Raw genomic sequence first — 25648 nt, 5'->3', positions numbered from 1 at the left:
ATATATATATATATTCCGCAGACGCTTCGCTTCCTAGATTTTTGGAAAATGACGCTTTCGCGTCCCCGCTTCCAAAAAGCGTCCCTGTTTCGTCCCCGCTTCGTGCAACATTGGCCAAGATTACATCTCTAATCAACAGCTAAGATTAGATTTGGCTTGATCCATGTTATTTAGAACCTTATAACCCAATTTTATATTAATACCCATTAATATTTTTATTTTCATAAGTTTAGACTTAGGAACCCATTAAAAATATTAATTATTTTAATATATCCTTGGGTCTTGGAAATCTCATGTGCTTTAGCCTCTCCACCAATTTTCATGGCTAGAGCACATCCGATGCTACCCCAAATCAACACAAAATAGAATAGCATTAACCCAAACATCAAAATGCATTAAAGAATCTCAAATTCATCCTTCAATAGCTATAGCGAAATTCCAGAAGAAACAATGATCCAAATCCAAGTGATGATGAGTTACAAATGAGGCCTCACTTGTATTTATATGAGCCTCTAATAGTTCAATGGATCTAATTAGCCTAAAAAACCCCTAAAAGTGTCTCTAATGTGCAAAATAACACCCTAATTGGTGACAAGCCCACCAAATAGCTCCATAACATGAAAAATAAGCCTCTCAAGAGGGCCGAAATGATAATACAATAGCTAGGTTGGAAGGCCTAGTGAAGTCCAACATGTGCCAAAATGGATGGAAGGGCTCCAAAAATAGTGATGAAGGGGGTGGCCCCTTGATCTCCAAGCAAATGACCTGTGGTGCTCCCAAGTGGCAGTGGGGGCGCAAAAAAATCCTCGTGGCTCTCCAAGTGGATCGAAAAAGCATGTATCCCATATGTAAGGGCTGGAACAATGATGCAAGCCCTCCCTTTGTCTCCCATGGTGAGACACATCCTCATCTGGGCCCTGGAACAACTATCAAGTGTGTGGTGCAAGTGTGTAGCCGGTTGGGCAAGGTGGTCTAGGTACATCATCATTGTCAAATAAATGGAACACGAGTGAGCATTGAGTGGAGTTGAAGGATCCCATGATGTGGTTATCTGCTCTCTGTTATAGTGGAGGCCCATAGCTTTCTACACTCACCCTACAAATGACAATATGACCCTCTGGAGGGCTTGGACCTCGTATAGGGAGACCAAACCCCAAGATGAAGACCCACATGCAATCATGTATAAGATCCAATGCGTCTCCTCACCTTCCAGTACAACAAATCATCAATGCAATTAACTAAATGAACTTACAAATCATGGAACCAAGTGGACACCTCACAGTGGCATGCCCTTCCATAATGGGCTTTAGAATGTACAAGTGTCTCCAAGTTCAAGAAGGAGGTTAATCAAGGACCCTATTAAGTGGTTTCAACCTCTAAGGGAGTGACAGGTCCATGGTACATCCCTTAAGTGGCAGGTATCATGTGATATAATGATAGAACGGAGTGGGACATCAGGGGAAGGCTCCAAACAACATGCCACAATACAAGGGTAGCCATGATGAGTGAAGCCCACACTTGAGTGTATGAATGTACGAGGGAGAAATCGTGGTACAGGAGTTACGTCGGCCTTTGTTTTTCCACCCTTTTTCATATGCCTTTTGCCTCTTATTGATTTTTCTTATATAACTGCTTGAGGCTCCAACGGATGAGAGCATGATGTGAATGATGTAGCAGTGAATACCCCCTTAAAGTTGGGCATTTCATTGCCCACCAAGGATTGGGGCAATCATGGGTTCCTTAATGATGCAAGGGGCTCATATAAGGGCCCTAGGAACCAAGGTGATGGCCAAAATGATGGATGGTAGAGCTCATGTTGGCTTTTGCCCACATGCTAAATTTTATGTCCCGACCATCTTTTGCATCTTATGGTACATTTCCTGTTGAGAGTGGCCAAATTATGCTTTTTAATTTCTTTTTCACTGCATCAACCTTCAAGGCATCGTTCCAAGCCCAACCCAAAGTGTGGACAAGGGGAGCAGGGGGGTTTAACTCCTTGTGGACCCAATGGACAAATGTGGCCCCAGATGGGAAATATGGTGAAAGGGATTATAATGAGCGGAGGGGAGTGATGTATGTGGTGACGGGAAATGGGAACCACACAACCAAAATCGGGATTTCCCATGTAGTGCCATTCCTAAAGCTAGTAGCCAATAAAGGAGATCCCACGGGACTATGATACAAGGTTAACCACCAAGTTGGACAGAGGATGCAAGAGTACAAACCAAGTCCATTCTTTCCGTCGAATCCCCCCACTAATCCATGCCCAAAAGTGTCCATGATAAGTAAGCCAAAATACCCAACCACATAATGAAAGGTTATACCTTCGGGGTTGGAAGGCCCACCTTCAAACATACGATCACAACAGATCGGCGAGGGAGCACAATGGTTGGATCCGGTGGATGGAAATGGTGGCACATCGAGCTATCTGGTGGTTGCAAGGGGTTGTTGGCTATCAGCGAAAGACCATCTAGGAGAAAAATTTCTACTGTGGGTGTCACCCACGAGTGGTGGGTAACATCTCGCTCCAACTGGGACATGATCTCTTAGTAGAGTGCATGACCGTACTCGAACAAGGAGGTCATGAGAACACCAGCAATCTCTTGGGAACATAGACCTGTTACCTGCATATCAAAGACTAAGCACATGGGGCAACATGTTTTTACGGCGTCTCATGATCCCCCATGCTTATGTTAGGCCATAAAAAAAAACAAGAAATAAATATTTCATTCTAAATGGATCAGGGGAGGGATAAGAGTGATAACTCCCGCCCTAATTGTTGTCGCATTTTTCCTTTAAAATTTGAGCGACAACACACAAGTTTTGAGGAGTTGGGGTCCTAAGAAACAGGACGCAGAAAGTGCACAAGGAAATAGGAGGAATTGCACTATGATTTAGGGGCCTCCTATGCGCTAGGAAATAGGGACCTAGTGCACAAGGATTTAGGAGGCTTCTAGCGCGCAGAAGAGAGCAGGTTTTGCATAGCAAGTCAAGGAGGCAACAGAGATTGCATGCTAGAGGCCTGAGAACAAGCAGTGATCAAGGCAAGCCGAGATCAATTATATCAGTTGAGATTTGTGAGAAGAAGCAGAACACTTTCTCAGAGAGACAGATTGCTTTCTAATAGATCCAATTGCTCAAGAACAATCTGTTGAAGAATCTAGGGCAACTAGGTGTAATTTGATTCTTCTTGACTTGATAACAATTTGTGAAGCACTTTTACAATTATCTTAGCTTGATCTTCTTCTTATTATTAGTGAGTGTGTTTCATCAAACTGTTACCAAAATCATAAAGACAAGAACACAGATCTTGGATCTCTATCAGGGCCAAAACCTCTCTCTCTTAGAGAGGAAAACCCTTTAGTAAGTTTCTCTTATTGAATCTTCTTATTGATCAATGCCAAACCCTAGACCCTTGACTAGGGTTTCCTCCAAGCATAAGTCAAATCCTTCCTCTTTTTTGCACTTGGTTCCCCGGCACATAGACTTCCTTCTTTCGGCACTTTGCTCCCCAGCTCTCCGTCCTCCCTCTTTGTTTCTTGTCTAGAGATAGACCTTCCTTGAGTGAGACTTCTAGATGAGATGCTCCTCTTCTATCCTTTGCTCAAGTAGACTTCTTCTTTTTGTTGACCAAACGAAATCCTTCTTGAGATATGGGTGTATGACTATACTGTTGTTCCGCTGCCCTAGTTTTCCCATGTGTGGAGGGTACCCTTAGTGAATTAGGGTCCTTTCACCTTCGCTAGAGAGAGAGACTTCTTCACTTGACTTGGGAGGCCTTGTAGGTCTAATATCTGATCCAAACACCAAGAATCTTGCACTAAAATGCTATTGTTGTTGTATCTACAATCTGTCCTCCTTTTCTTCGCACGTGTGACTGTTTCTAGCCCTAGAAATAGTCCCCTATACTTCAGTCTTCTTCCTCCTGTCTTCACTTGTCTTGGAGACCCTTAGACTTGTTTTTCCCTTCACTTTCTCGACTTCCACCTTCGCTGATTTCAGAGCTTGATTGATGGACGTTTAGAGGGAGTGGACAACCTCTATATATAGAAGATTGTCCCTCCTTTAGGCCGACTTGAGGTCGACTTGTCTATATCTTCATTATTTTCTTCATTTTGCTTCATTTGGATGACGTTGCTACCTGGAGACCCTTAGACTTGTTTTTCCTTCACTTTCTTGACTTCCACCTTCGCTGATTTCAGAGCTTGATTGACGGATGTTGAGAGGGAGTGGACAGCCTCTATATATAGAGGATTGTCCCTCCTTTAGGCCGACTTGCTCTCCTTAGGCCGACTTGTCTATATCTTCATTATTTTCTTTGTTTTGCTTCATTTGGATAGTGTTGCTACCTGGAGAGGACTTGGACTTTGCTTGGAGGTATTCCTTTGACCTTTATATTATTTTATACATAGTGTAACATGCCCTCCAAGGGTCTTACATAAATATATTGACTCTTTGACTTCCTAGAAGCACTTAAACATGTGCATGACCTAATTCAATGAGCAAGAAACTCATTGACAACTATCATAAAAATATTTCTCTTTTCTTGAATGAATACAAATATCAAAGATATATTTTATGAAGACTAAATCTAGTTACAGTTTCTTCAACACTCCCTCTTAACTAGGAAGGTATTCGTACAACATTACAAGGTGTTTGGCTATGTTTCAATCTTGAAGAATTCACATAAGAGAAACCGGATTTGCAATCCATCTGTTATAGCATCATAATAACCAACATTGTTTCCACAGCAAGGCCTTGACTGACAGCTCTATCTCTCAATAGATCAGAGCACAATGTTGGTGAGATCAATGACTTATAGACACCTTAGTGATTGTCTCTCAAGGTACATACCCACCTGGGTGTTCGCTGAGTATGTCCTTCTAGGACTATTCTTGTCTTGGGTTCCTGGCCCTCAAAGAATATCGGTTCTCTTGCCTACTCTTGTCTTGGATTCCCTACACATCCTCAAAGAGTATCGGATGCCAGATGATTACCCAATCTTCCCATTCTTTCTTCCCAAGTGAAGACAAGAATGTTATGTCTATCTTGTGTATACATTTCCATTCATGACCTTCATCTAGACTTACCGCTGTTAGTCCTAGTCTAGTGCATGATACATGAAATGGAAAACACAATTGTCAATCCTTTGTAATCAGGGGTGATCCAAAACTCCCTCTTGAACAGGGACCTGTCAGAGCTCCCTCTTAACTAGGGACTCTTTCATTCATTAGCAACTTCTTCTTCATGGGTCCTTCAACTGCTTGATCTCCTTCCTTTCTTTGATGTCATGAAGTCTTTGTTCGAACTTCTTCTAGGTAGGGCACCATCCATCGATCACTTTCCTTCCTAGTTTGTCATGTCATTGCTTCCTTCGTGGAAAGTGGCTTTCTTGTCATACATCAGGTTTTCTTGTCATCTGGCTACTCCTTTGTCATATGTCCATGCTTCAAAATACTCTTCTCATGGATGCTTCGTCATACTTACTTGTTTACATGCTTCGACCTAGTAGCCCATCATGACTTCATCCTGATATTGCTTCAACATTGCTTTTTCTTTTGTTGGATGGCTTCTTCATCACAACATCTTCATAGAGTAGAATCAATTATCTGCATCTTTCATATCTCCAAGGCCTTCATAGGTGTCAAGGGTCCTTCCTTCCTTTGTCAGAGTTGTCCTGCCTTCTTTCGGGAGATATCTTCAAAGTATCTTGTCAGATAGTGATTCTCGGTGATCATGGTGTTCTTCACATGCTTGATCTCTTTCTTCATTTGCTTCTCTTTGGATAAATTGGTCAACCACCTTATGCTCCTTGAGAGCACTTCTTCATTGCTTGCTTCCTAGACTAGTCAACATTTCTTCTTGCTTCTTAGTCAGCAATCTTATACTCCTTATGTGAGCATATCCTTTTGTTGACCTTTATTGCATTGTAGTACATGCCTTTGAGCATGTCATTGGTGAAAGAGATTCTTTCCTACTTGATCATGTTATAGAACTATTCCCATGACTCAATAATATACAAATGATAACATGACTAAACTTTGATGCATACATACCTCATCTTGATTCTCCTTTGATCATCTTAGCTTCATTTGGTTGTCCTTGGTGTGGCCCTTCTTGCTTCATCTTAGGTTGACTGCATATCATCATTTTCTTGAATCCCATGATCAATCTTCTTTCATCATGGATAAGGTCCTATACTAGGTATGCTCCTTCTACATGAATATCTTGAGCTATATCTACCATGCTCCTATATTCTAGAAGATATTTCTAACCATGCATTTTATTTTCATTATAAATGCTACTTCTTCATGAGTATCTAGAACTCTATGTACTTCATGCTCCTAGATTCTAGAAGATGTTTCTAGTCATGCAATTTTATTTTATTCCTACAGGCTCCTATCTATTGAACTTTCTAAGTTTACTTAGTTTAAAAACCCTTCATGCACCTTTTCTGATTTATTCCTACCTACTTGTTATTTTTCTTTAACAAGTTATTTACAAAGTAAATACTGAAAATAAACACTAGTGCATGCTCAACATATTACAGATCAACAACTAAAAAAAACAAGAACAAACACACCACATGACACCATTATTTTTTGGACCAATGTCCCCGGAAAAACCCAATGCAGGAAAACCAGTGCAGCTATCTAAGGGTTTTCTTATTAAGCAATATCAGAGTACAATCTGGGTGCCGAAAATGGCCTACCCAACAGAGAATTTCCTTAGCAGCTATACCTCACAGTTTGAGAGAAATCTCCTAGCTGAAACCCCAGAAAATCCTTCCGGCAGCTCCTCAGCACAAAATTGCTCTGCAACCCCAACATCTGCCCAATCTGGACTGCATCAGCCCCTCTCTATCTCACGAGTTAAAAATAATTAATATTATTTTGTATTAATGGAGAAAATGGTTACATTGTTGTAAGGTTCTCCCTAGTTTAGGATTAGTTCCTAAAGTTTAGGGGTTTGGGTGCAACTTCCTAATTCCTAGTATTGTATTTAATGATGTAATCTTTCATTGATGAATAATAGAGTGTACGAGAGTGATCTCTCTGTTTTGTGAGTGTAGTCTCCAGGTGCAGGCCACACCTGAGAGCTACATCTCTTTCTTTTCAATTATGTTCACATTTTATCTTGGTATCAGAGCTCAGATTAGGTGAGCCTGATCTTTTATCACCTTTGTGGCTGAAGTGCCTTTGTAGCTAGCTTGCCTGTGTGGTAGAACTGCATGTGTGGCTTGAAGTGCCTTTGTGGCCACATGTAGACAAGAGCTCTGTGCTCAATTGAGCAGGTGGACTGCAGAACACCTGGCTCGGACTCGGATTTTTTTTTCTGAGTAGAAAGGAGATTGGCGCGCTTTTCGCGCTGACAGTAGCGCCAGGAGGGGAATTGGCGCGATTGTTTACGGATTAATCGCGCCAGAGCGCCAGAACACCCGATTGGCGCGGAATTTTACGGATTAATCGCGCCAGCAAAATTACTCTAAGAGATTTTTAATTGGCGCAGATTTTTCGCTCGGGAAAGCGCCGATACACAGGAGGACGCGCCAATCTTCCTTCAAGGGGATCTGCGGGAAGCCTCAACTTCGTTTGGCGGTTTGCAAGGGGTGCAGATCAGCGAAGTTGCAGATCTATCCGGGAGAGGCAGATCGGATCAATTTTGATCAGATCAATTCTTCGGCTGTATTGAAAACGCCGAATTTGCTCATTGGAGCGGGATTGCCAGACACTGTAGATCGGTGGCAGAGGTGACAGATCGATCTGACAGGTATCGTTTTTTGTTGTTGGGTAGATTCATTTTGTAGATCTGGTCAGAATGAGTAATACGATGGAATCTTACCTTAACGAGTCTGGTAAACTTGATGGATCTAACTTCACGAATTGGAAGTTTAAGATCCAGACCTTGCTTGAGGGTGCGAATGCTTGGTCCATAGTTACAGGCGATGAGCAGAAGCCGAACGCAGGGCCACAGGAGCAAGATTGGGAAAAACGAGAGAACAAGGCCAAAGTCTTGTTGAAGATGTCTATGAAGGACAACGTTATTGCGCACATCAGAGACTGTAAAACGTCTACGGACATCTGGACGAAAATCAAAAATCTGTATCAGACCCAGAACACAAGCCGAGTCTTGGCACTTAAAAGCAAGCTATTTTCAATGAGGATGGACGAAAGGGAGACTGCTACTGCATTTGTTGCGCGAATTAAAGATGTGAAAGACGGATTGGGGGCCATCGGAGTGACGGTGTCTGATGAAGATCTTGTCGCAATCACAATGAACGGGATGCGAGATGAATTTCAAACGTTCATCACTGGATTGTCGGCAAGGGAGAAAGCGCCCACATTTGATGATCTCACAGGGATCTTGCAGCAAGAGGAGGAGCGGCGGCAGAACTTGAACCCCCAGAGTGATGATCTTGCGTTGATGGCAAAACGACGATCATTCAAAGGAAAGCAGTCACAGCAGCAACCAAAGCAGAAAGGAGGAACATCACATAAGAATTCACATTCACATAAAGGTATTCTTGCAAATCATTCTGAAAAGAAATGTTATTATTGTGGAAAGAAGGGTCATATACAGAGTGAATGTTATAAGAAGCAGGTTGATGATGCAAAGAGGAGGCAGGCAAATGCAAAGCACAGAGGATACTTTGTTGAAGAAGATAAAGACTTCAGTCATGAATTTCGACTGTTCACAGTCGACTGTGCCCTTTCAGCATCTAATGAGGACGATATTTGGTATGTCGATTCCGAAGCATCCTCTCACATGACAGGTAAAAAGGAATTTTTTGATAGTCTTGAAGAAAGTATAAATGGATCAAAAATATACCTAGGAGATGATAGTGGATACGAGATTAAAGGTTATGGGGTGATTTCAGTTAAGTTACCAAATGGAAAAATTAGTCACCTTAAAAATGTTTTATATGTACCTGGAATTAAGAAAAATCTAATATCTGTATCCATGATGGTTGATCAAGATATGCAAGTCGAGTTCTTTAAGACTCATTGTGTGATAAAGGATTGCAGGAATGAAATAGTTGCAACAGGCATGCGAGTTGGAAGCCTATACAGACTAGATGCAAAAAGTATACCAAAGCAAGCCATGGTTGCAGGAGGATCGACAGCCGAACAACTCTGGCATCAGAGGTTCGGTCACTTGAATCTGCAAGACCTCATGTTATTGCAGAAGAAAGGTATGGTCGAGGGACTCCCTATCTTTCGTAATATTCAGTTAAATTGTGATGGCTGTGCCTTAGGAAAAATGCATAGAGAACAGTTTCCTGTGCATGATAGGAGGAAGGAAACAGATATTTTAGAACTAGTGCACACTGATGTATGCGGACCTATGCAGATAAGGTTGCTAGGAGGAGCATATTATTTTCTGTTATTTACTGACGACTACACTAGACATTCATGGGTTTATTTTTTGAACAAGAAAAGTCATACTTTCGAGTGCTTTATAGAATTTAAAACCTTGGTGGAAAAACAGTTTGGTAAGAGTATAAAAATTCTCCGATCTGATCAAGGGGGAGAATACAAGCTAAGGGAATTCATGAAATTCTGCAGATCTCACGAGATTGTTCAGCAGTATACAGTGCCACACACATCGCAGCAAAATGGAGTTGCAGAGCGCAAAAACAGAACCTTGGTGGAGTGCGCAAGGAGCATGCTACAAGGTAAGGGTCTGTCTAATAGTTTTTGGGCAGAGGCTATCAACACTGTTGTATATTTGAACAGCAGAAGTCCTACCAAGTATCTTGGCTTCAAAACCCCTTTTGAAGCTCTATATGGATTTAAACCAGCAGTAAACCATCTAAGAGTATTTGGGTCAAAAGCATTTGCCCATATACCCAAAGCTGATAGGAAGAAATTAGACCCTAAAGTAGTTAGATGCATCTTTGTTGCTTATGGCACAGAATTTAAAGCATATAAATTGTTCAATCCTGAGTCTCGTAAGACATTTGCAAGCAGGGATGTAGTGTTTCATGAACAGGTACAGGAAGGAAAAGATGATGTTGGTGATGATTGGCACATTCCATTGTTGTTGGAGGAAAGCAGCGAGGATGAAAGAGAGCAAGAGCAGAAAGAAGAGCAAAAAGAAGAACAGCAAGAAGGTGATAATGCAAGCCCAGTTATAGCGGAAGAAAACAAATTTGAGGTAAGTCCCCTACCAAGGAGATCAGGTAGGAAGACTCAATTACCATTAAAATTGAGAAACTATGCCTTGATGTCAAAGGTTTTGAACATTGTAGAACCCTCTAATTACAAAGAAGCTAGTCAATTTAAGGAATGGAGAGATGCAATGAATGAAGAGATGGAATCAATTCTTAGAAATGATACTTGGGATTTAGTTGAGCTGCCTAAGAATAAAACACCCATAGGATGTAAATGGCTGTTTAAACCAAAAATGAATGCAGACGGAAGTATAGAAATTAAAAGCTAGGCTGGTTGCAAAAGGATATTCACAGCAGGAAGGTATAGATTTTGATGATACTTTTGCACCTGTAGCAAAGTTAAATACAATCAGAATGCTTATTGCTTTAGCTACTAAATGTAATTGGGAATTACACCAGCTTGATGTTAAATCTGCATTTTTAAATGGTGATTTAAAAGAGGAAATTTACTTAGTACAGCCAGAAGGATTTGTAAAGCAGGGGCAGGAACATCTTGTTTGCAGATTGAAAAAGGCTTTATATGGTTTAAAGCAAGCACCCAGGTCTTGGTACAAAAAGGTTGATTCTTTCTTTGTAGAGCATGGCTTCCATAGAAGTTTAAATGACCCAAATTTGTATACCAAGTACAATAATCAGGGGCAGATTATTTTGATTTCTTTGTATGTGGATGACATGATTATAACAGGAAATGCAGATGATTTAATCAGAGGAATCAAAAGGCTTATGGCACAAGTTTTTGAGATGAAAGATCTCGGAAGCCTTCACTACTGTCTGGGATTAGAAGTATGCAGAGATACTGGGCAAACTTTTCTTACCCAAGGGAAGTATGCCAGAAATCTGTTGGAAAAATTTGGTATGGATCAGTGTAGATCAACAGCGACACCTTTGCAGCAGAATCTGAAATTGAACAGTGACGATGGCACTAAAGAGGTTGATGCTACAATGTACAGACAGCTGGTTGGCAGCTTGATATATCTTACAACAACCAGACCTGACTTGGCATACTTTGTTAGTGTGTTGAGCCAATTCATGTCAAAACCGCTTGAAAGTCACTGGGTAAAAGCAAAAAGCGTGTTGAGGTATCTTTGTGGTACTGTTAATTATGGTATTTTATACACTGATGTATCTGATGTTACTCTAGCAGGTTTTTCAGACTCAGACTGGGCAGGTAACTTGGATGATCGGAGGTCCATCACAGGTTACGCATTCAACATAGGATCCGGGGTCATAGCATGGAGCAGCAAGAAGCAGAATATTGTAGCCTTGTCATCGTGTGAAGCTGAGTATCAAGCATTGTGTGCAGCGACGTGTGAAGCGATCTGGTTGAGAAGGCTTCTCAAAGATGCAGGAAAAGAACAGAAGAATCCCACTTCCATCAAAAGCGACAACCAGAGCACCATTAAATTGGCATACAATCCAGTGTTTCACAAAAACACCAAACATATAGACACTCAGTTCCATTTTGTTAGAGAGAAAATACAGTCAAAAGAAATTGTTGTTGAATATTGTAAAACTTGTGACAATTTGGTTGATATTTTTACAAAGCCACTTGCACGTGTGAAATTTGAATTGTTTAAAAGGATGCTAGGAGTCTAGGAGAACCCTTTCTCCATTAAGGGGGGGAGTTAAAAATAATTAATATTATTTTGTATTAATGGAGAAAATGGTTACATTGTTGTAACGTTCTCCCTAGTTTAGGATTAGTTCCTAAAGTTTAGGGGTTTGGGTGCAACTTCCTAATTCCTAGTATTGTATTTAATGATGTAATCTTTCATTGATGAATAATAGAGTGTACGAGAGTGATCTCTCTGTTTTGTGAGTGTAGTCTCCAGGTGCAGGCCACACCTGAGAGCTAAATCTCTTTCTTTTCAATTTTGTTCACATTTTATCTGAGGGTTTTCTTATTAAGCAATATCAGAGTACAATCTGGGTGCCGAAAATGGCCTACCCAACAGAGAATTTCCTTAGCAGCTATACCTCACAGTTTGAGAGAAATCTCCTAGCTGAAACCCCAGAAAATCCTTCCGGCAGCTCCTCAGCACAAAACTGCTCTGCAACCCCAGCATCTGCCCAATCTGGACTGCGTCAGCCCCTCTCTATCTCACGTTGGCCCTACGTCAGCCTTTCTTGGCCTGCGTCAGCCCCAAGAGGCCCTGCGTCAGCTCTGGGAGCCTCTACGTCAGCTGCGCTAGCCCCTCTGGTGCTCTACGCAACACTTGGTTGCCTCTACATGGCCCTACGTGAGCCCTTGCTCGCTCTGCGTCACCCTCCTTGGCTGTTGCGCTACTCTCCCAACACAATCTTTGCCTTCTCTGTTTCTATGTACTCAATGCCCCTCAGCTGCTCTCCCAATCACTGATTCTATCTCTCTTAGCAAACCCCGCTATAGAGAATAGAATGACTGATCACTCTGGTGTCTTCTCCAAGTGACGCTCAAGCCTCCTCTTATACTTTTCCTGTTGACATCTCAACGGCAGAGATTAAGTCCCTAATCAACGGCTAAGATTAGATTTGGCTTGATCCATGTCTTTTGGACCATTCTAACACAGATTCATATTAATACACATTAATATTTTATTTTCCTTAAGTTTAGACTTAGGGACACCATTAAAAATATTAATTATTTCAATATCTCCTGATCTGTTTAGAATCTGCCCAAACCCTTTCTGGGTATTGGAGATCTCATGTGCCCCAACCTCTCCACCAAATTTCGTGGCTAGAGCACATCTGATGCTACCCCAAATCAACACTATCCTACTCTAAACCTTAAAAGAAGACTTGAAGTAAAGAGTTTGACTTAGTCACAGTAGAGATTCGGAGGATCTTCCTTCTTTTGCTTCTTTTCTTCTTCTTTCACCTCTTGAGTCTTGTGAGCTTCCTCCCTCTTTCTTTTGTTGTTGTTGTCCTTCTTAAGCTTAGTACAATTCCTTTTGTAGTGTCCATATTCTTGACATCCATAGCATTGGATTTTGGACATGTCTTTGCGGTTTGTTCTTCGTGGACCAAATTTGCCGAATTTACCCTTTCTCTTGGCCATGGTAGCAAATGCTTGCTCCTTTGATCCCACATCTTCCTTTGCTTCAAGTCTAGTTTCCTTTGTCTTGCATAGAGACCACATTTCACTGAATGTGGTTGCTTCCTTCTTGGCATGTATGCTTGATGTGAAGTTGCCCCAATCCTCAAGTAGAGCATTGAGTACTACAGTTGTCATTTCTCTGTCAGACATGACTTCCCCAAGCTCTTGAAGTTGATCCCTCATCTTCATGAAGTAGGGAGCTATTCCTTCCTTGGATATCTTCATCTTGTACAATTCATTTCTTAGAGATATCACTTCTTCGGCTGTGGATACCGAGAATAGCTCTACTAGATTGTCATAAATTTCTTTTGATGTCTCAAATTCGGGGACATAAGGAATGAGAGTCTTTGATGGATTCTATTAGAATCCTTTGAGCTCTTGTTTCATCCTTATTATACTTGGCTAAGGCTTGAGTTTATTCCTTAGCAGGGATATTGATATTCCCTTTGATATGTTCTAGAAGTTCATTTTCTTTTAGAAGTAAATCAGTCTTGTTCTTCCATGCAAGAAAGTTACTGTTACCTACCAATTTGTTGCTTTCCTTGCAAAAAGACATTGATGTATATTCAAAAGGGGGCATATACTTACTTGATAGATTTTGAGATGTAATGGATTTGCTTCCTCCTTGAAGACTTGATGGTTTCCCTTCCTAGGATCTTGATGTTCTCCAAGTTGCCTTCTCTAAGTCGACTTGCTTGATGAAGAGATTTGCTTGGTAACTTGTAGGATGATGTAGATCCCTTTTTGATCTACTCTTCTTTGTAGGTGCCTTTGTGTAAAGTCTTCTTCTCGCTATGTAGTATTCCTTGATGAATGATATATGGTAGGCCTTCTTTTCTTTAAGTAGATTTGCCTTGATGCTTCAACCTTGTAGATGCCTTTCCTTGATGAGTGTTCTTGAGTTGCCCTTTCCTTGATGAGTGTTCTTGAGTTGCCCTTTCCTTGATGTGTCACCTTAGCTCCGATACCATGTTGAAGAATCTAGGGCAATTAGGTGTAATGTGATTTTTCTTGACTTGATAACAATTTGTGAAGCACTTTTACAATTATCTTAACTTGATCTTCTTCTTATTATTAGTGAGTGTGTTTCATCAAACTGTTACCAAAATCATAAAGACAAGAACACAAATCTTGGCTCTCTATCAGGGCCAAAACCTCTCTCTCTTAGAGAGGAAAACCCTTTGGTAAGTTTCTCTTATTGAAGCTTCTTATTGATCAATGTCAAACCCTAGACCCTTGACAAGGATGTCCTCCAAGCATAAGTCAAGTCCTTCCACTTTTCTGCACTTAGTTCCCCAGCACATAGACTTCCTCCTTCCGGCACTTTGATCCCCAGCACTTCGTGCTCCCTCTTTGTTTCTTGTCTAGAGATAGACCTTCCTTGAGTGAGCCTTCTAGATGAGATGTTCCTCTTCTATCCTTTGCTCAAGTAGACTTCTTCTTTTTGTTGACCAAATGACATCCTTCTTGAGATATGGGTGTATGACTGTATTGTTGTTCTATTGCCCTAGTTTTCCCACGTGTGGAGGGTACCCTTAGTGAATTAGGGTCTTTTCACCTTCGCTAGAGAGAGAGACTTCTTTGCTTGACTTGGGAGACCTTGTAGGTCAATATCTAGCCCAAACACCAACGAATCTTGCATTGAAATATTACTGTTGTTATATCCGCAATCTGTCCTCCTTCTCTTTGCACGTGTGACTGTTTCTAGCCCTAGAAACAGTCCCCTATACTTCGCTCTTCTTCCTAGTTTCTTCGCTTGTCTTGGAGACCCTTAGACTTGTTTTTCCCTTCACTTTCTCGACTTCCACCTTCGCTGATTTCAGAGCTTGATTGATGGATGTTAAGAGGGAATGGACAGATTCTATATATAGAGGATTGTCCCTCGTTTAGGCCGACTTGAGGCCGACTTGCTATCCTTAGGCCAACTTGTCTATATGTTCATTATTTTCTTTGTTTTGCTTCATTTGGATGACGTTGTTGCATGGAGAGGACTTGGACTTTGCTTGGAGGTATTCCTTTGACCTTTATACTATTTTATACATAGTGTAACATGCCCTCAAAGGGTCTTACATAAATATATTGACTCTTTGACTTCGTAGAAGCACTTAAACATGTGTTGGACCTAATTCAATGAGCAAGAAACTCATTGACAAATATCATAAAAATAATTTCTCTTTTCTTGAATAAATACAAATATCAAAGATATATTTTATGAAGACCGAACCTAGTTATACTTTCTTCAACACAATCAATAAAAAGACCACAACAAAAAAGGAGGTTTTCCCTATAGAGTTTCCAAAGAAAACAAGTGTGTCAATTTTGTGAAAAATCGGTGACCCGATTCCTACTGCAGCGCAATGATGATATTTCTCTTATTTGTTAAATTACTTTGAACAAATTACTTGCAGTTTTCTACAGCAAATATTGAAATACATACACTGCAGCCTACACAAAATAAAACATTGTGGAAACTAAATACTGCATTGGAGAGAAATAAACACACACACAATTAGACCATTGTTTTTGGACAAACATCCTCGAAAAAACCCAATATGGGAAAACCGGTGAAGCAACTAAAGGTTTTATTATTATGCAATAGTAATCTGAGTACAAATCATTAGATGCCCAAACTGGAAATCTTATATAGAGAATAAACTAGCAAAGAGGTAGTGAGAAAAATCTCACACTGTCACTCGCGATCCGAATCTGATCCAGGCTCTGGATGGCTAGCCCCACATTGTCTCTGCGTCAACCTACGCAGATCTGCGTCACAACCTCTAGGCTCTGCGTCACCCTTCTTGCTGGTCAATTTGCCTCTGGAACTTCGACTCTTTGGCCCTCCGGTCTCACACCTCAGCTTCTGGCACTAGATCTCGACTCTCTAGCAAATTTATAGACTCCCTCTGAAGCTCTGTGCTGCCTCTCTGAACCTCTCTATGCCTTCTCTGCTTTGCACTCTCCAGATCTAGAAAAACTCTCCTTCGGTCTACTATCACTACCCCTCTCTCACTACTTCGACTTTACTGAATCACTTCCGACAACTCACAGCTACTACTCAGGAAGTCGACTTCCGAGCAAAATCGACTGCACAAGTGTGTGCTCCAAGTGCCCATCGAACTCCTTATAAACTCTCGTTAGAGCACCAACAGCCAAGATTAAAACATAATCAACGGTTAAGATTAACTAGGAGTTGATCCTCGTCTTTTTCTAGAAGATTCGCACCAAATTTTATTAATACCCTTTAATTAACGAGATTTCCTAAGTTTAGACTTAGGGAACCATTTTAAAAAGTTAATTATTTGAATTAAATCATCTCTAGGTGGAATTTTCCCAAACGATTTTTGGGTATTGGAGAATGCAAGTGTCTTAGCCTCTCTACAAAATCTCGAGGCTAGAGCACAACCGATGCTACAAAAATCAACAGATTTGTGTGATGTGTTTTTATACCTCTAGTGTTTTTATTCCACTGCTTATGAATTGTTAAGAAACTATGTATCTTGGTGAAAGTAAACTAGTTTTCAGTTATTAATCTAAGTAGTTGCAGAGTTTCACCGCTTAGCTTGTTAGCAAGGCTTGGGGGGTTTTCGCTTATGTGAGATCATATCCTCCCCTAACATGTTCCAAGTTTCCAAGTTGTTTATCTTTAAGAGTATATGATTAATTTGGAATACAATAGCAAGCTTGGTAAGATGGGATACATATGAGGTTGGGATTTGGCACACTGATCTATTTGGAGCTAGAGGTTACAAGGTTCTTGTATTGTAAAGATCCCGCATTTCCAGGCCAATAGCCTAAGTAGGAAGGGCATCTTCCTTTGGCAGGACCTGTGGGATTTAGTGGCACACTCCCTTAAGGATTGTTGTAATATAGCAAGCAAGCATGTTTTCCTTCCCTCGAACAAACCAACCATCATAGTGTTTGTTGGGTTCATTCCTCAGAAGGATGTATCCAACATAAACATTGCAAATCCAAGGACATTTTAATTTTTAGCAAGATTGAGAGTGCAATTATGGTCGGCTCTTCAGCAATATGACTCATGGAGGTTATATTTCCTTTTGCATCATGTCATGTACTTGTCCCTGTCTTCAATGTGCATTGGGTGTTCATAGATAGAGGATAGATGGGTTCGTCTGCTTCATGCTATGTGGAATGCTTGACTTTCCTACAAGTTGCAGGTTTTTTGCATGGGTAGTTAATTTTCAAGGGCTCACCTCCAAAGTTAAGACGTCAAAGAGTGGGATTTTTTTATGGGTCTCTTTCCTATTTACCACAGCTCTAAATTGATGAAGCACATGTTTTAGGATTGTCCCTTTGCGAAGAATGGTTAAAGGTATGTTTAGGATCTGTATTCAGTTCTCCGAGGAAGGATTCATTGGCAGGCAGCTCTACTTGGTGATTGCAGCTATTTGGTCATTGGCAGGCAGCTCTACTTGGTGATTGCAGCTATTTGGTTCACTCCTCTTTCATTGGTATTTGATGTTATCTGAGCATCTCTTCTTTGTATACCCTCTAGAAGATCCGTTGTAGGTCTGTTTCTGATAATGATGTGAATTCTTTGTCTGCTTTCCATAACATGTGGGAGAATGATGTACATACGCAGTTCTTGGCCAAAGGTTCTTCCTTATAAAAGATTCCAAGTCTTTCTGTGCAGTAGCAGTGTTCTGATTTTATTTTCAGTTTAGTAGCATTGATAAAGAGGATATAAACTACATTGTCTATATCCTTCTGATTTTTTATTTGCTGATGAAAATATTTTCTCTATATATAAGATATTTTTCAGAAAAAAGAAATGTTGAAAACAACTTTCCCAAGAAGAGATGCATAAAATTTACTTGTCAAAAAATAACTTTTAAACTCTTTTAGTTAAATATGAATAGTGTCATCCGCATGGGGTAGCTCAAGTGGCCATGGCCGTGGAATGAAGTCTCACCAAACCGTAGATCCTGGGTTCGAATCTTGTATTACCCTCCCCGTTGCGGGGTGAATAATGGACATGTAAAATCGAAAATGAAAGAGTCCTGCCAAACTTAACAAAAAAAATATGAATAGCGTCAATAATTTACATGTTTCATTCTAAACAGACCTTCGCACTGGATAAAGGCCCTGCACTTCAAATGTGGCCTATTATATTTCTTCCCAACTACCATTCAGAATATATATGATAGTTACCTAGTACTTAATGATTTTATGTGAATCGAGAGAAAGTAGAACGGTATCTGCATAGTTTTGATTAGGTGAGGGCTTGCCTTGCCCATTAAGTGAGCTGTTGAACTATAGAAATCAGATCTGGAACCCCAACATCTTTTAATAAATCTCTAATTAAATTGAATTTCAATTTTTTTTATTCTAAAAGAAAAGATGAGCCTGGAGACCAGGCAGGTCTAAGGGACGATAAAAAGTGATTATTAACAAAAATATTACCGACTACTTTTGCCCCTTTTTTTTTCATTTCGATATTATGGCAAGAAACGCTTGTAATCCATAATCTTAAGATAGAATCCTTGAAATCGAGAGGTTTCGATTTCATATGTTGATGTTAACGATAAGCAAAAGAGGGGTGGAAGGACGAATGCAGATCTATTAGGTATTCTTAGCTTGAAAAACAATCAAACTTGACTTAACTTTGTCTAGTTGAATTTTAGAAAAGGGCCTGAGATTCAAAATGAGGAACACGATGAATGTGGAAAGTCCAGCAAATGAATGTAAATCGGGTATTTGAAGCAGAAGAGGATTACCTATGCCAGGGTCAGTGTCAATAATGATTTTCTTCCTCTTATTCTCCACCCCTATGTCGGCCATCGATCCAAGCACCACCACCACCACCTGCTGAACCAGGAGGAAAGCTGTGAGATACAAACAAGTTTCGTCGAAGTATCAGTCAGGATGTAACTGGGAGGACTTTTGCACGATCGGTTTCACTTCGACCTCGAACAAACAAACCAGAGTGGTAAGATGGATGACGTCCAACCTGATGTGTAAACAATAAGGCCTAATCTTCTTGTGGATCAATGGAAAAACAACGGTGTAGATACGTTTTGGAATTTGTCGCTTCGTTTGGTGGTGATCGAGTTTTATTGCGAGGAAGCACTCGTTTTGTCCACATCTCGTGGTTTCCTGCTTGTGTCGTACGCTTGCCATCTTTGTCACTGAATCAATTTGCTAGTTGCATGCATTTGTGAGTGCGCATTTTGATCGTGGCGTCGTGTCTCGGAGGTGGATGTCCTAAACATAATTTTGTCACTATTTGTTGTGCAAATGTCCCATAAAGAATATTCAAAGATAAATAATTTGTCTATTTTAATTTTTAATATTTTTTTAAACGTTTTTTTTTTTCTCCGTAAAACTGCACTAATTTATATTACAAAAATCAAAAATACAGCAAAATTTACAAAAGGTCGAAGCCTCGCATCTCCGAAGAGAATTTCCCATGATTATCCATTCTAAGCAACAGGCAAAAAGGGACCTGTATCTTTCCTCCAACATAACCAGTATATAATCGACACAACAGTCTTTTGAGCCAACACAGCGGACATATGACTTGACACGATGGACCCATAACTGGACACAGTTGACACGTAGTCTAACACAGTGGACACGCAAACCTTCGCGGCGGACATTGACTCTATGACAAACAAACATACCAAGAAAACAAAAGGAGATGGACTGAGAGTAGCATTTCTGGCCATGAAGACAGAGGCTTCTGAACTAATCCTCATCAGTGAGGTAAGGCTCATCCGTTGCCAAGCCCTTGAGCTTCTTGTCATCCTCTGCATCTTGGTGCGACATTTTCGGAGCTGGCTCACTGGGTCCAGCCTCTTCTGCTTGCGTGGGTCGCCTCATGTCCACTCTGGGAACCTGCATATCCACCCTTGGCACTGTCAGGTTGTCCCCAGGCCTCCGGAGGTTGCTGCAGTGCTCCACAGTGACTGAAACAATGAGTGTGTTATTTTCCAGCGTGCAGGGGATACGATATCTGACTGCCGGATGCTCCCTGTGACCGCAGTCCAAGATTTCACCCCTATCTCGTTCAATGCTATGGCTAACGGTGCCTCTCAGGCCTCTGTTCTGCCCAGAAGGATTGTCCACAGAGGCGGAGGGAGAAGTAGCGGGCCTCTGAGTAGCAGGGCGACCCCTTGTTCCACCGCGTCGACTTCCCATCCTAAGTCTCTCAATTGGCATCCTGCAATGGCCTTCCTTAACCAAATTCCTCGAGGAAAGCTTACACCCTGCCAGAGTATGTTCCGTTGCTTCCAGAAGTTGCTGAAGCCGCTTGGAAGAATGCAGGAATACAGCATGGGTTCCGAATTTATGGATCGCCATGTGCCTTGTCCGTGGCTGCACATTGAATGGTTCCTGAATCGGAATGGGCATCCCAAGAAAAATCCCCTCTGCAATGAATGTCGCTTGAGCCGAACTGAGCCTCCCCATGGCTTCAACCTTTGGCGCCTGAACCAGAATGGACATCCCAAGAAAAATCCTCTCCGCAATGAATGTCGATTGAGCCAAACTGAGCCTCCCTATGGCTTCACCCTCCTTCGCAGTTATTACCTTGGCGTGTTGATTTATGGTGGCTTGTCCGGGCTGCCAGCTGCCCATGTGACAAGCCACCTGCCGTTCATTCGTTAAATACACCCGCATCCGGGGATATTTTTTTAAACGTTGAGGGTATGTATAAAGTTTAATAAGATGACTTTAATTTTGTATAAATTTTATTTGATGAAAGGGAATCAAATTAAAGAGTGTATAAAGGTTTTATATTGGAGTTGTTTTTAGTGTGATTTTTTGGACTTTTTAGTATTGGAATTTGGTAGAAAAATTTAAGGTGAAATTTTGATTTGTGTTATTGTGTTATTTAAACTAGTTTTTTTACTATATATATGGATTTAGCACCCTGAAAAACCTCAAAGGCACTTTTAAGGTGGAATTTTGATTTGTGTTATTTAAACTGGTTTTTTGACTATATATATGGATTCAGCACCCTAAAAAACCTCGAGGGCACTGTAATTGTGCAGGGGTTACCCATCAAGCTTGTGATTTCAATAAATTCCTATCGGAATTAGAGAAATTAAACCGGAAAAATCCACCAAAAAAACATCCAAAAAGTCTCACTAAAGACAATGCCTTTATTTATTTATTTATTATTATTATTATTAAATATAATTTTCCTTAGTCAAAATTAGTTGTTAGTAGTAATTATCTTTACATTGTCCTACTTATTTAATGTGATGCCATAATTTGATTCTTCACCGTCCTTACAATGACAATGAACCACACTTGATGGTTTGAAATGCGTCGCCAAATTTTCTCTGATGCGATTATCACCTAAAGGTTTTTTAACACAATATAAATAATATTATTATGCCTAGATGCACTCTACAGCCTAATATGGGGGCCATGTTGTAGTGGTGTAAACATGTCGTCTCAATTAAAAAATAACAAACCTAAATTCATCTTAACTTTGATCTACCAAGCTAGATCCACTTAATTTTGATTTATCAATTTCTGAGAGGGATCAAATCTCTAGACATACGAACATTTAAAATAAATATATATATATATATATATATATATCTTTCTCTAATAAATGTGGAGTTAAGATAAATCTAAACTTACAATAAACATAAAACAAGTTGTTTTTAGTGAGACTTTTTCGAAGTTTTTACCGCACTAAAAACAACTTAAAGACAACTCTAATAAATAAATAAGAAGTTCTGAAATAGGACCAACCCATTATAGATCAAACAACAGTTAATCAAAATTAAATAATAAAGAGCCAAAAGAATAAAAATTGACAATAAGATAGGGGAGTAAATCAATGTCTATTAAAATCAAAATACGACACAAGAAAAGAACTCATGAAAAAAAAAACCTAAATAGAAAATATAAAAAAATAAAGCAATCGACTTATATTATAAATTTATTATCTAATTTAATTCAACGGGATTATTTATCCTTTATATTACCATATAAATAAATGAATAAATTTATTCATTTATTTATATGGTAATATAAAGGATAAATAATCCCGTTGAATTAAATTAGATAATAAATTTATACTATAAGTTTATTGTTTTATTTATTTCTTTATATTCCCTATTTTTTCCTTTTTTAGTCTCATTTTTTTTGAGTTCTTTTATTTTGTGGTATTTTGATTATAATAAATATTGATTTACTCCCTTGCTTTATTGTTAATTTCTTGATTCTTTTGTCTCTTTATTATTTAATTTTGACTAATCGTTATTTGACTTATAATGGGTTGTCCATTTTCCAAACTTCTTACTTATTTGTTTATTTATTTATTTATTTATTATTATTTTAATAAACATAATTTTCCTTAGTCAAAATTAGTCGTTAGTAGTAATTATCTCAACATTGCCCTACTTATTTAATATGATGTCATTCTCTGATTTTCCATATGGCCTTAACGATGAACCACACTCGATGATGAACCACACTGGATGGTTCAAATGCATCAACAGATTTTCTCTGATGTGATTATCACTGAAAGGTTTCTTAACACATGATATGGATCATAGAAGCTTAAATTCAATTATTATTTATATTATATAAATTTCACATCTCTATATATAAAAGTATTTTCGTTTATAATTTTATTAAAACACTGATTTAATATGTAGAATATGGAATATTTTTAATAGTAGTGAGGATAGAGGGTTTAGAACTATATATATAAAAAGTCATTATAATCTTTTTTCCTTTTTATCTAATTAAAAAAATGTTATAAAATTAAATTAAAATAAAATATTTATAAAATATTTTGATTGTTAAATGAGTTATAGTTTTTGGATATGTAGTATTGACAAGCCATGGTATTGGCCCATGATATTGTAACAAAGCCTGTTTACATGTTAATAATATCTATGGTAAAGTGGAAGTAAATATCCATACTTAAAAATCTTGTTGTATTGTAAGTTTATTATAAGCATTAAGTTTTTATGTGTTTACTAATTAAATTTAAATATAGTTACAAAATTAATATTTTAACTAGTATCCCCCGATTGGGATGTGAAGGGACCCTGGATCCGGACAGAATACAGTTATGACAAAAGGAATAATGAAGAAGGTACATGGGTGGCCCATTCAAGAACCCCACATGAAGGTGGAAGAACCCTGGAAAAGGAGGCAAGTGGAGGATGCCTCGGGAATGCAAACGGGTAGGTGGGTGAACATTCAAGAAAAAAAGGTGGCAAGAGAGCTAAGTGAATGCATGCGAAGTGTGAGAGGAGAATGAAAGCCAGGTGTTGCGGGTGGTAGCTGAGAGGAGAGCAGGAGAATGGGCGGCCGTTGGCATCCGGATTCCGCCTACATCAACCTGGAACGAAACTGGTATGTAAACCAAACTTCCCTAAGCCTAGATTTGGCACCAATGTTGCAAAATTGGAGGAAAGTCTGGCATAAAAGGAGGGTGATTTTGAAAGTAATTGGAAAATGCTCGTTGTGTCTTAAGATGCTAATGTCTAGTTTCTTATTTGTTGAAAGAAATAAAAAAATACATGAATTTGCGTTCAATTGTCTGTTGTTAATGTCTGGACATGATATGACTGCATTTCATGGAAGGCCGGGGGGAGGGATCTACGAAGGGTTTGGAGGGTCTCTCAAACTTGGGGAAAGAAATTGATAACTGTCATAGGGAAATTCTGCAGTCTGGGATTGAGAAGAGGCTATGACTCCTCTGTCAGCCTGCGGGGGTCTAGTAGTTTCCATAATCAGTGGGGGGTGAGAGGGGGGAATGGGAAATGGAAGACAGACCCTGTGAGGTTAGTCTGGCTACTAGGGGGCTGCCAAACCCCAAGGGGAAGGAAAGAGATTCAGGGGAATAGGAATGGGGGGAATCTAGACCAGGGGGACTCTACATGGCCGGGGGGGAATCCATTCTCAATGACCCTGAGTTGAGATGGACTGCAAAGGCGAGCCAAAACTTCAAAAGATAAGAGGGAGGGATTGGTGCATATCAAGCCCAGTCTGCCTTGGAGGCGGAATCGGAGCCAAAACTCTGCTTTCCCGGCATTGGAATCCCAAATCCTTGTCGGCCAACTCCTAAGAGTGGAGAGGGACCACTGCGGGGATCCCAGTTGATGGTCTCCATGGGGGGCTTAGAGCTGAGGAGAGAAGTGATAACCCTATTGTTGCTGAGAATTGGGGGCAACCGGGTTGCCAAGAAGCAAACTTGCAGTTGGAATGTTGTAAAGCAGAATTATAAGGAATGACAGAATGTTATGAAAGAAATTTGGATTGGTTTTAATGTATGCACTTATGTTAACATTACAGGTTTAATTAACTCCTATACTCTTCAGTCCTCGACGCTCTGACATCAGGAACAGGTAAGAACGCGAGAGGGGTGGGGATTGAAGGAATTGTTGAAGGAAAAGATGGTGAAAGTAGAAGCGAGACAGGGAAGAAAAGGAGGTCGGCGAGTAGGTAAGTAGGCAGAGAAGAAAATGAAGGGTTTGGTGGCTTCAACGAGCAAAACCCAGCGAAAAAGGGGAAGAAAAACGGGCGAGGAAAGTATGTAGACTTTAATGCATGCCTACCATGTAGGCACCCTAGCACAGGTAAAAGAAGTAATAACGACATGGGAGGCAAAGTTAAATGCCAATGTGGCAAACAAAGAACTTCCAATGGAAGACTGGGAGCCATTACTTATTGACCCGGGACATACTAGAGGCCGCCAAACACTGTTCAGACAGACCATCCAGTAGTACTGGGTCATGAAGAATCTGTTGGCAAGGGCAATGATAACATATAGGGACAGAGAAGAACCAGAGCAAGCAAGGCAAGAGGAACCAAGTTTAAAGGACATCCAGAAGGAAATCCATGCTGTGAAGGTACAACAATATCACCAGAACCTTTGTTTTTGGAGAATGGAAAAGCAAATCCAAACCTTATTGCAGAACGAAGTGCCCGGGTCAAGTGCCAAGGACCTGCCCCCTGCCAAGTTGACTGATGCATAGTAGTAGAAAGCTCATTTTTGTTATTATGATGGATAACATTTACTTTACAAGTTGAAGCATTAAGTATATAGTAGATACAGTCACAAATTTAGCATGGATGAAAAGGATCAAATTGTTTAAAACTTGGACAACATTTGATGTTGATTGGTGGCTAACAAACCTGGTTTCCTCCGGGGAAGTTGAGGCCACCAGATATATTTTGCTACTTGCTTATAGATAATTAATAGAAAAGGGAAGTACTACCAAGCTTACACAAATAAAAAATAAAATAAAATAAAATAAAAAATAGTATGGTAAAATTAATATTTATATGTTATATATTTTACTAAATATAGTTACAGGATTATTATTTTAATTAGTATGGTAAAATGGATCTTAATTTATAGTTAATATTTATATGTTATATATTCTAATGTGAAATGCATA

General features: G+C 39.8%; 1 protein-coding gene across 3 annotated transcripts in view; it reads right to left on the bottom strand.

The window, feature by feature from the left end:
* LOC149256955 (putative uridine nucleosidase 2) overlaps positions 1-19302 on the bottom strand; it is a 115557-nt gene extending 96255 nt beyond the window's left edge. Inside the window, exon 1 of one of the 3 annotated variants that reach the window (XM_089413295.1) lies at positions 18986-19302. In XM_089413295.1, coding sequence (XP_089269421.1) covers positions 18986-19049 — 64 coding nt within the window. In that variant the 5' untranslated portion in view covers positions 19050-19302. The remainder of the gene's footprint in view (positions 1-18985) is intronic. The other 2 variants (XM_089413288.1, XM_089413293.1) reach the window with 2 other exon arrangements.
* Positions 19303-25648: the final 6346 nt, after the last annotated feature.

Source organism: Pinus tabuliformis, chromosome 6 (genome assembly GCF_031772625.1).
Source record: "Pinus tabuliformis cultivar Carrire ecotype Pingquan chromosome 6, CPIR1, whole genome shotgun sequence".
Lineage (NCBI taxonomy): Eukaryota > Viridiplantae > Streptophyta > Pinopsida > Pinales > Pinaceae > Pinus > Pinus tabuliformis.
This window is presented reverse-complemented; position numbering and strand designations above follow the sequence as displayed.